The following is a 13,054-nucleotide window of genomic DNA, read 5'->3' on the forward strand; positions in this document are numbered from 1 at the left end:
TTTTAGACACAAAGCAGGTATCGGTGTATTGGTGTGAAATGTAAGTAACGTTTTGAAATAGTTTCAATATCTACACAAATAGCTTCAGGAAGATCTAGAACATTAACAGACAACAATTATAGTTTTTGGAATCGTGACCGTCTTGGAGAGTAAAACCCTTAGACTTTTAATATTATATACCAAACTCAATGACTGGATATGTCTCTATTCCATATGTTTCCCACTAGTCCATTTGATACTTGTGTACAAGCCGAAAACAAGTGATTGAACCTCACTGTATAAAATTATACAGTATAGTATTAAAATTATTCTCTCAGGGCAAATTACACCTAGGACCCCAGATGCACAATAAATATCAATCGGGATGTCGCACTGCTGATGAGTCTCATACCACGACGAAACGCCCGTTCAGTATTTCCAGGTTTCCCATCGTGGTCTAGCTTCAATTGATTTATGATTTCAACTATGAAAATATTGAAATATTCACAAAAATCCCTTCTGATCAATAAAATATTAACAGCCAAATTGTGCAAGTCTTTTGACATGATTCTTTTAACGGATCAATCAAATAGCTACATTGAAATTTATCAGTTTTATTAAGTAGATCCATCTAGGCTATAATCGTTCAATTGATGGGTTTTTTTACAAAATATTGAAATGATTAGAATAGTCAAACCAACAATTTATTGATACGATCAATTCCTATTAAATAAATTTTAAAAGGTACAAACACTGATCAGTCAGAAGGGAGTTTTGTGGGAATTTTAGAAATTTAATAGTTGGGTTCATGAGTCAATTGAAGCTAGACTACCATGGGAAACCTGGAAATACTGAACGGCCGTTTCGTCCTGGTATGAGACTCCTCAGCAGTGCGCATCCACGATTCCGTTCGTGAAAGGTCTGTTGCGAGATAGTAACTCACCAAAGACAATGGTGGACGGTGGCTCAATTTCGTGGATTGGTTGAAGCTAGATGTTAACAGCGTCGGATGCCGGCCCAGTGGTCTAGAGGTTAAGTGTTCGCGCGCGAGACCGATAGGTCCTGGGTTCGAATCCCACAAGCGGGATTGTGATGCGCACTGCTGAGGAGTCTCATACTAGGATGAAACGGTCATCCAGTGCTTCCACGTTTTCCATGGTGGTCTAACTTTAATTGACTCATGAATTCAAATATTAAAAAATTTTAAAGTATTTAAGCTTTTATCTGTCTACAAATTACTCAACTAATTTGTTCCGATTGAATCTCTTTTGAAAACGTCAATGAATAGTCAAGAATAAAAGTTGGGAATCATAATCATTCTTTACTTCTTCCTGTCATTCTCACAGATTATTTGTTTCTATTTAAGATTATTTATTCGTTTCACCATGTATCTCTTACATGAAATAATTTTTATTATATATACAAGCGTATATTAGTAGTCATTTAAAGGAAATCTATGTCTACACTTGTCAACGGTTATGAATGTTGATTAGAGGTACATTGATTTTTTCTCTTTGATGTTTGTCGTGAAAAAAATATGGTTGACTAATTTATCTTGTTGATGAAAGAAATTTTTCATAAATAATATATTCAGAAATCACTGAATTATCATTAATTATTTCATAATCATTGAAAGAATCGGGTATAATCATGATCTTTGTTACTCCTAATTAGTGAAACCTATATGGTTTTTATTGATTGATTTATAACACAAAAGTAGTTCATGATGATAATATAACAAAGGTACCAATAAATGCACTATACGCACATATACACAAAGAAAAAGAAGAATATTGTCAAGAATATGAAGTTAGAAAGTCATCCAATGAAAATAGAAAAAAATAGACATTACAGCATACAGTTTCATGAAGAATAAAATCAACACTGATCCCATTCATTTGTAACGTCCATTTTACTATTTTTGTAAAATAGCAATAGAAACCTTATAGCCGGATTATTGTCTGGTTTAATTTTGAACTACATCTGATAAGACTGCGTGACACTAGATTGTACTAGCTTTAAGATTCCATCCAGTCTCAACATGCATATTAGATGTTAGACAGTTATCCACTGCAAGGAATGGAAGATAGTTACTCATTATCAAAAATTGATTGAAGTTAGATATTTACACCATTAGATGCTAGTTCAATGATCTAGAAATTACTCGCTTGCGCTGGAAATCAATCTTGGATTCGACCTCTTTTGATGGGGTCGTGTTTGGGCACTACTGAGGAATCCCATATTAAAGTTCGATGCTGATCTAACAATGATCAATTTTCGATTTGAAAATCCTTCAGCCTCTACAAATCTCCCTAAACCAAAAATAATGCATAGTTTGGAAATCGCTGTGTCGCATAAGTAAATATATCCAAAGCATTGAAACTTATGAGTTAAGATGGTAAAAGCAATTGTAAATCATCAATTCCACTATCCTCAAACACACGTAGCCAGACTTCAGTATTCCTTAAATGTTGTCTTCATTGAATTTAGGTAATCATTTGAAAACAACAATAATAAAATAAAGTCAATGGATATTGTCAACTCAAACAGTACACATTTTGAGAATTGTGATGTAGAAATACTCACTTAAGAATATACTCATGATGCCGCTTTTTTATTCAGACAAAGCGATGGTCAGATAAATAATAAAAAGGATGACGCTATTTGATTACTTTCCCAATTTCTGAGTTGTTTTAATCAATTATCGAGTTATTTGTATATAAACTGTGGTTATGGTGTACAGATTTATACATCTGACTTTAAGTCTGTCGGACATGAGTACATCAGAATCGCGTACATGTACCTCGATTTATGCAACCAATTCATGTATTCAATACCACACAAATTTTTACATTACATCAAATTGAATTGTTCTTTTAAAACAATAAAAATATTTATTTTTCCCCTCCAAAAATAAAAAATTCACTTGAAGGTTGTCCCACCTGATCAATCATTTGAAAAATCATCAAAATATCCATATGTTGGAATGTTTTGGTTCCGATTCTGGCGATTCGGTGATTGGTACGATGTTGTTGTAGATGATCGTTTACCAACTCGTAATGGACATTTAGTATTTATGCATTCCGCAGATTCTAATGAATTTTGGTCAGCTTTATTAGAGAAAGCCTATGCTAAGTTAGTCATTAATAATAAAGACATTACCATTATATTGATTACGTTGTTTATAATTATATTTAATAAAGCTTTTCTGTGGCTTTTACAACAATTCAAGAAAACGCAATTTATTTTACGATTATAGTACATTACAATGTGTTTGTTCGCGAGTTTACTTAGAGAAGTTGTAGGGTACTAGCTGAAGTTGAGAAATTATTTGAAGAAGTAGTAAGTCATTATCGGCTAAAGGATGCTTGGGATATGTTGGTTTGCTTAGCCACCACCTAACTCGACGTGCAATACTGATTGGTGTAGGGATGGTTTGAAAGAAAGTTGGGAGCGGCATCAGGTTATGAAGTTGTTGACTTGCTGAATTGAGAAGTGTTAGTTCGTTCATACCACGTGGTTTGAGTCCATAAGGTTATCGTAAAGAATGGTTGGAGACGTTGGGTAAAATGGATCATATTCAGTCTCAGTTGCATAAGTCCATCCACTATTTCTCTTCCCTTCGATCTTGATGTTTGAAATTATCGCATACTTTTCTATTCCACTAATTAAGTTCCCTTTTCCCGAATACTACCGTCTATACCTAATCTTTTCTACTACTACTAATACTGTTACTAATTCTATTGCTCTGAAGTTTATCTTGTTAATTTTAACTCACTGTGTTGATTTGATGTCAAGACTTGAACTAGTGCTCATATGTGCTAGGTTCTTTATTCCTTATGACTGGCTAACCCAATGTAAAATAGAACGCATGGATCGTCATCAGGCTTTAATATACATGAATATTTATATGAAAGTATTGAATCATTTCGAGTGATCTTTGGCACACCATCGTCATTTCTCAATCGGGTTCGATCCCGTCCCCTAGATGTAGCAGAAGCTATAGCGCTCCAAACCTACAACTCTCGTCTGTATATTCAAAGGAAATTCATAACACTCCTATTCCTTCCTTCACCGAATATGACTTAATAAACGATTTTACTGATTATTTACACACTTCTTATTGCGTAATTTTAGTGATTATTACTTGAAAATGTATTTATACGAGCTTGATCTACTTCCCATGTTGAACTATTGACTATTATTCCTATCACTACTAGTACACCCGTCTGCTTACTATTTTTACTTTTCTATCTATTATGTGTGGTTATACAGTCTGCTTTATTGTAACCTCTGACCCATAAATGACTTTGATTGGTTTTTGAAAATTTCTTATAAATATTCACGTATATTAGAGTAAAGCCTGATGACAGTCTATTTAGAAACAATATTGTTTGCGTTTATATGTCGTTCTAATTTTCTCAATAAGAATCTTTAATATTTCAATGTAAAGTCGTATAGAAGAGTGTGGTTTATACGAATCATGGGACCTTGAAATAAAACAAATCTCAACTCTTCAGTTCGAATCACCCGATCGAAAAAAGTGTTTTTGGTTGGTTTTAAGAAAATATTAAATTACCTGATACAATTTCGAATCATTTATCATTGTTGATAAAGGAACTAAATGACCTCAAGAATGTGTTCTTAGGGAATAAACACAAATAGAATATCATAAGGCGGTTTTGTGGAGATTTTAGTATTTTATATAGTTAAAATCATGAGTCAGTTGAAGCTAGACCACCATGGAAAATCTGGAAGCACTGGACGGCCGTTTCGTCCTATTATGGGACTCCTCAGCAGTGCGCATCCACGATCCTGCACTCGCGAGATTCGAACCCAGGACCTACCAATCTCGAGCCAGAGCCCTTAACCGATAAACCACTGAGCCGGCATCCAACGGTGTTAATGTTTAACCTTAACCAATCCACGAAATTGCGCAACCAACTCCCATTGTACTGAGGTAGATACCTGTCTCTACCTGACATGGATTAGCTCCACTGGCCACGACTTCTCACTAGAACTCCAGGAATTACCTCACGGAGCCAGTCACTAGTGAGCATATGATCATTATCACAAGGGTCTAGCTTCAACTGACTCATGATCTTAACTATATAAAACAAATAGAATAATTATTGAGAGTCGCAAGAGACAGTGAATTCGTTTCAAACTTTCTAGCATTGTGATGTGACATAAAATGGTCCACGTTTCACGGTGTGGTAGGTGATTACCATCATCTTGTGTCATAGGTGGGGATTCGTCCTTCCCCACTAAAATGTCAGTATATCTATCTCAAATGACGTGTTTCGAATTCATTGACTTTATGCAATGAAAGTTCATAACTTCATCAACTGAATTAACATTTCTATCTTGAAGTTTATCCCAAATTTCGAAATTCCCATTTGCAAGTAATATTTAAATGATCTATAACTATGATTAATCGTAATATGGCCCACTGGGTTCTGGAATCTTGGTGAACGACATTTGTATTCCATTTAAACATGTGGTTCGAATAGTATGTACTCCCTCGTATAGTCAGATTTATAAACCATACATAAAACTTCATAGTCTCGAATCATCAGCACTAGTTGCAAATGTGATGTAAAAAATAAAATTTACTAACAGGAACAAAGATAACAAACAGGGTAACAAATCGGTTTGTGAGGTAATGAATTTTTATTGTTTTAGATGGTTAGGACATGTACAATGTTTGCCTAACCACCGCTTACCTCGATGGGCAGTGCTTATCAGTTCACAAGTAGGTTGAAAGAAAGCTGGGGACAACCAAACCAAAATTTGACATCATCCCGTGAAGTCATTTACTCTTGGTCTGAGCCGTGTAAGTAGACTTAGACTACCTGGTTAGGGTCTGCTTGATAACCATTGCCAATGATTGGGTGATAAAACTCAGAATCGTACTCAGTGGTGCAGATACACTTACTTTTTATCTTCTGAACTTCCAGTTTCCCTTCATCCTTACCTTTCCACATTCCCAATGATTAATCTTTCTTCTTATCACTGCTACTACTTTATTTCAATCGCTTGTTGTTTTCATCTTGTCATGCTAATGTGGTATGGCAACCTGGGTGAAACACATCTGTGCCAGGCTCTATGTTGATATCTGTTTGACGAGGAAGAGATTCAAATGAGAAAACTCCATTTCACCTGTTACTAAATTTTTTGAACCGGAGTTCTGACTAACCACCTTCTTTCGATTGGCAGACTGTTTACATATAAATCATCCCATTCTACTCAATAAAATCTGGTAAATTTTACGTTGTTAAAGGATTCACATGATTTTATACTTATTCTTTAAATTTCTTATATGATACTATGTTTTGGTTGTTTTTTTATCCTGTTAAGACTTGTGTCTTCTTATGATGCACTTCGTGGTGGGTGTACAGCAGAAGCAATGGAAGATTTCACTGGTGGTCTTACAGAACTTGTTGATTTAGGTGCGAAAGCTCCTACCAATCTATTCGGTATTATGGAGCATGCATTGAATCGTGCATCTTTAATGGCTTGTAGTATTGATGCTGATCCACATGAGATTGAAGCGAATGGTCCCTTAGGATTAATTCTTGGTCATGCCTATTCTGTGACCGATATACGACAGGTAAATTTCTTTTGTAATAAATGTGTAATTGGTACCTCTCAGTATATCTACATCGTTGTTGATGCTTATCAATTTATGCACATAAAAAAGTTTAAGTCAATGAAGAATCTTGAATTCACTGATCCAACCGGCGCATCGCAGTCATGATTTCCATAAACTTCTCAAGTTTCACGTTCAGAATGCTCACTTGTAGATTCCGAACATTCAGACATGTTTACAATACGTCTAGCTATTCAACCCGTATATACCACCCATTTAATAATTTCATGAGAACTGGTAATATTTTTGCCTCAAGTACAAAAAATTTGGCTGCTTATATCGCTACACATCATGTTATGTGAAAAATGTTCAGCCTGATTTAAAGAAAGAAAGTATAATTATTAATTTGTTCTGTCTTGGTGATTAGGAAGTGATAGTGTGTTTTGTAATATATAGACGGAAGAAATCTAGAGTTACAAAAAACATTGACAATTGAATATGTGTTACAGGAGGTCGGTCGCGGCCCGAATAGCTCAGTGGTAACGTCTCTGGCTATGAAGCTGAGTGACACGGAATCGAATCCGTCAGGGAGCACCAGTTCCCTCAAGATTACAGGTACACCTTGCTGACGTGTGCCACGAAACCCGGGTTCAGGGTTTCCTGTTGACCACCTCCAACCACCATGTTATATGTGTTACCGTTTAATTTTCTGTTTTGTTAAATGAAACTATGATTCATATTAAAAAGTTATAAAATCCTTAAGAAACATTTAGTGTTAAGTAAACGTAATTTCTTGGTTTGTGTTTTTTAATCTATCAGAAATTTAATGATTTGTAAATGTTTTTACCATTAAGTTCCAGTTTTTTTTCATAGTTTCATTTGTATTCACTTATTTCGTAGACTCTGACTTGTATGGTTGAACTTATTAATTGATAATACCTCTTTTTAAAGATTGACATAATTTGTATAGATTCTGTATGGTTAAAGTTGTACGCTGCTTTTTTGAACGGGGATCATCAATGTTGGATTAATACCTTAGGAACTTTACACTTCCTAACTTTTGGATTATTTATACATATTTAGTTTATCTAATAGTGATTATGGTAATAAAATACCTGGTCAGTTTCTTCATAGAGTTGTAGACACCAACTGTGTGCATTGTCCCGACCGTTGCTGCTACCTTGACGTGGTAGTCACACTTGCCTATCACGATGAACTAATCCTTCCTCAAGGTCCTCCCATACCAGACAGATCGGTTGAAGAGCGATAAGACTAAAAGCAGCAAACCCAAGGTCCGAGGGTAAAGTCGTACTGCTGACTGTAGAAAAATGTGACAGCAGTAAGGTGTTTCCCTCAGACAACCAGCATAACAGCAATGCTGCCTTCCCACAAGGAAGAGTAGGGTTACGACCCTAAAAATGCACCCTTTGCCTTATCCCACGGATATCCTCTCCGGCGGTGAGATCTCAACAAACCACCCATAAAAAGGTTGTGTGTCACGGGCCTCAAGCAGTTGTCCCTTGGACATTGCGGCTGCGCACCCAGGTCACTAAAACTGACTCCGACCCAAACCCTTTTCAGGTACATTTAGAAGAACCCTTCCACGGTGTGGACAATCGGTAACTAATAACCGCCCTCATGCCTCTAACAGCACTCAAGACCACTGTGTTCTCTGTGTGTGTTGTATTCTTCATTATCTATAACTTGTTAACCAATCAAATTGAAAACAAGAATATATTGAGTTACAACTGGTATCCCAAGATAGAAATCAAACAATTGTATAAAAGCTTAAATCCAAGCGTTGTATCTAATATAACCAACACTGAAAAATCCAAATATATATGTACAACGCCATAATTTCATCACTTTTGTCAAAGTCTAAGTCCTTGGATTATTTCAAAAAGAAGTAATCGAATTACGTAAATCATTCTCATACCGTAAAATCTCTAAAGCTTAATCGTTAGGATTTGCTTCTTCCTATAACATTGTGTGTTTGTACGTTAGGCTACATGCTAAATGAACAAATGTAACTGACTTTAATTTTCTTGGAAAAATGACGCTTTCCTACTACATCTCTTCTACATTACCGTAGGAAATCTATTTCTATTTCATTATTATTATACATGGATGACTATTTTGAAACGGCCTACTTTTATGGTATATATTCGTATGTACCCCGTGTATATTTCGGTTTTATCTTTTGTTGAAGCTGAGCCTAAAATGCTTGTTACCCATCAAAATTCAGGCATATACTATTTTCACTTTATTTCTTAAAGCTAGACTGATTGTCCCTTGTACTATATAGGTGGGTGGTAATGCATACTCACATTTATGTATGTTTGCATGCTCACACATAGAAATACATATATGAGTGTTTATCGCCAGATTTAAAAGGTAGTTTCATCTAATTGTATCCAAATATGTATTGTAATAATTAACCTTTTATCGCGCACACTATTCGACATTTTCCTTAAACTGAAAAACTAATTACCTGACCAATTCAAATTTGTGTTGTGAACATGTTAGTTAGTTATGTTATTTGAAAATGTAAACAAATGGGATAATACATTGTATATAACTAAATAACTTTACATCAGATATATAATCCTGACTTTCATATTCACAAAAAAAGTCATCAATCGAGTTGGTGAATTAATTGTTTGGACATAAGACTTCCAAACATTTCGTCCTGGGTTCGAACCCCGTTTAATTTACTTAGGTTAAGGCTACCGGACTGGTGCCATCATATGCACACATAATATCTCTGAAAACCAGTTTTATGTACAAAGTGTTGTACTTTTTCCTCCATATACACTTTCATTTGCATTTATATTCATTTATTGCTTATTTATTTATCATTTGCATGTCTTTCTAAATATTTGCAACACAATATCAATATCACGTCATCGTTCCTACCTAACTACATCTTTATTGATAACTAGTTCTTTGTTTATCAGTTTGTATTGTTTCTGTTGTAACGTTTACTTAGATTAAATATATTAAGCAAATTTTATTTCACTTCTCCACTACTTATTTGTACTTTTCTTCACTCAATGTTTAATAGCTTATATTTTAAAATTTAGAGTCTTCCAAATGGTCTTAAGTATTTTATGTGGGATCGGACGGTGCTTAGTAATGGAATTCAAGACATGCGTTTCGTCGTATTCGGAAATTGTCATCTGAGTATACCTGCGTCCCCCAAATGCCGTCACATGGTCACGTGCATACATTCACGACCAGGGAAGTCCTAATCACTGCATTCTCACAATGGCAGGGGTGTTGTTTACGAAATTAAGAGAACGAAAAGCGAATGTTCGGAGCTTTAACCGGGTTGGTGCACATGAGAGTTCACCTAGAGGAGTTGGAAATCCTGATTACAAACCAATAGTGAACATGGGCTCTATTATCCTGAGGGAACAAATGGCGTATGAACCTATTGTTGGTCACCGGCTACCATGGGACATCATCTCCTGACGTTGATCCACTGTCTTGTGGATCAGACCTTTAGGTCGAAGTCTCCGGGTGTGGCCTCCTAAGAAAACCACCTGCTTCGGTCTGGACACTTAGGTAGTATCACAGCTTACACACAATCCAAGTGACTTGTGTGGCGCATATATATTCGGTGCCCATTTGTATCACTATTTATGTGTTCAAATAAGTAAATAGATAACTCCAAACGCCTCTGCGTCATCACCTTATTTACTGAGTCTAGGCAGCCACTGGTCGCTATCCACTCTAAGATGCAAATACATCTAGCTGATAAGCTTCAAATGGGACAAAACGTGCGTCCTTGATTTCACTACTAGCTACCATTCAACCCTGCTTAAAATGCTTGTGACTTAATGGCAATATCAAAATAATCCTTTCAGAATGCACATATCCAAAAATATGATCAACTGCAGTCCTAAACGCCAATAGGGTAGGGTTAAACGACCAATATGAATGGTTATGCCCCCAAATGCCCTGGTACGGCCAAGAGTGGGGAGAGTCCGCTCTCCCTCTCGAAATGCTCTCACATAGCCACGCGAATATATAGCCTCTGACAGGGAAGTCCTACTCACTGCCTTCTCGTACCACGGGTGTTGTTTACGAAATAGAGAGGACAAAAAGCGAATGTTCGATGCTTTAACCGGGTTGGTGGACATGGCGAGTTCACCTAGGGGAGTTGGAAAACCCTCATTTCAAACCAATGGTGCTCATGGGCTCCAGTATCCTGAAGGAACAAATGGCGTATGAACCAGTCGCTGGTCACCGGCTACCATGGGACTGCATCTCCTTAAGATGCTCCACTGCCTTATGGATCAGATCTTTAGGTCAAAGGCTCGGGGTGTGGCCCCCTAAGAAAACCACCCGCTTCAGTTTGAGCAACTGGGCAGTATTACAGCCCTCACACAAATCGAATGAGATTTGTGCGGCGCATATTTATCTGGTGCTTCCTTGTACCAATATTTATGTGTTTAAATTAATAAATAAATAAATTTTAGATATGTTTACATATATTCTGTGTTAACTCTTGTTGATCTCTTTCTACTTATGATAAATCTACTTTTAAGTTATTTTAATTGATTATAGATATGTAGTCTGTCTAATAAAACTATGCAAACTGAAGTCATATGAATGTTAGTTTATAAAGTGTTTTGAGTTGCATCGACCTAAACACTCCTTCAAAATATTTCATGTTTGTTGCAAATGCACATTTGTTCCATCTTTATCTCCATTGTACGGAAACACACCTCAAAATTCATGCCACTTAATTTCTCTATCTTTTTAAACAATTTTTTCAACTTCAAATTTGTAGATAGGACCCTTCATGTTAACAATTTTTAATAATTCAATTCATTACTAATCATCTGAACAATAAATTGGCATTTGCAAAACACAGTCAGTCAGTCACAATTCAGAACCTGTTGCGTATGTACTTCGGTTCAAGTTGTGATACTCCATTATCATAGTGACATAAAATTGTGAAACCAAATCCCATTATAGTAGAAGTATTAACAATATTAGTGGTAATAGAAAAGATCAGGCATCGAGGATAAGATCCTAGAAAAGTTGAATTAGCGAAGTACAAACAAAAAGAAATGTGAAGAGTTCAGATGCTTAAGATTTGGAGGGAAGACAAAGAATGAGTACATTTGAGCCATGTCACTCAAAGTCTGTAACCACTGGTTACAATAATCAGGTAGTCCACACCTATTATTTTGGAAAGCATATAAGACAGTAAATGTTCAATGTTTTTATCAACACAGAAAGTCGATGATGATCTTAAACTTCTATCATTCTTACAAGTTACCATTTACTTTAAAATTCCTTCTTATTCTCATGACCATTACTATTACAATGGAACATTCCTCTTGTTTGGATAAATATAATTATTTTACAAATTATCACTATTATCACACCACAATTATGTAATACACATTAAAAGATATGCTCTAATTAAATCAATCTATCATTGACAAAAATATACCAAACATTTTTTAAATTACATTTCATAGTTGATAATGATATCAAATCCATGTGTACATCTTAGATTGACTTCATTTAACTGACTTCTGTTTATTTACATGGCATATATGATCTAAAACAAATTATATTGCGGATGATTTAGTGTTTTATCTTTACTAAAAAGAAAAAATGTGATATTTTCATGTTGCATAATGAATTTTTATAGGGGGAAGAGTGTTGTGATGTTCCAAAGTATCCCTCAGAAAAGTCTATGAAGGGACTAGAAAACTCTAGAAAGCATTCTATAGAATCAACATTGAATAGAAGCTTCTCAGAAACATCAAGAAAGTGAACAGTTACGTTTCTAATTGGATACTTATCTGCCCTGCTACTATATTTAGTATGATCCCAGACGCCCAACGTCCCACGTAATACTATAAATACCCTAGTTTTTCTGTACATTAACTAGTCTTGAAGTACTATCGTTCTTTTCTTAATTCGTGTGCTTTTTCTTGTGTTCAAGTTACTGTGTACATTAACCCTAGGGTTATTAAAAGCGGCTAGGAAATCAATTCGACCGCTTAATTAGAAAACCTATCAAAAAGAAGGGGACTGTTAAAAACAAATGTACTTTAATGTCTGAAAAGGATTGTTTTTTTTATTTTTTTATCTTCTTCGTCATCTTTAAAATAGACAGTTTATTAACAGAACAAATTAATTTAATTCATTGTTTCCAAGTTCTCTAGTAAAATATTATTTTAGGGACTAAACACGATCTACTCTAGCACAGTTGAACTGTTTTATCATGATCATAAAGTTATTTTACAGTTATTACCTTAACTGTCTTATGTACGTTGTAAGTGAAATAATGTATGTTAGAAGTTCATCTTCATATTTCTAAACATTACTTCACATGGATTGTAGGATCTTTGAGAATAAACCGTATGTGTTCGTACTTTTATCATTACCTACCATATCAATACAACTATTTAAGTTGTTCCATTATTACCTGTATACGAATTTCGTGGTGTGTCT

The 13,054-nt window shown here is 35.2% G+C and overlaps 1 protein-coding gene across 1 annotated transcript in view; it reads left to right on the forward strand.

The window, feature by feature from the left end:
- Positions 1-13,054, forward strand: part of Smp_003980 (family C2 unassigned peptidase (C02 family)) — a gene marked incomplete at its 5' end in the record, with an annotated part of 54,501 nt that overhangs the window by 6,651 nt on the left and 34,796 nt on the right. Inside the window, 2 exons of the mRNA XM_018793075.1 lie at positions 2,912-3,114; positions 6,340-6,592. Coding sequence (XP_018647624.1) covers positions 2,912-3,114; positions 6,340-6,592 — 456 coding nt within the window. The remainder of the gene's footprint in view (positions 1-2,911; positions 3,115-6,339; positions 6,593-13,054) is intronic.

Source organism: Schistosoma mansoni, chromosome 1 (assembly GCF_000237925.1).
Source record: "Schistosoma mansoni strain Puerto Rico chromosome 1, complete genome".
Taxonomy (NCBI): Eukaryota; Metazoa; Platyhelminthes; class Trematoda; order Strigeidida; family Schistosomatidae; genus Schistosoma; species Schistosoma mansoni.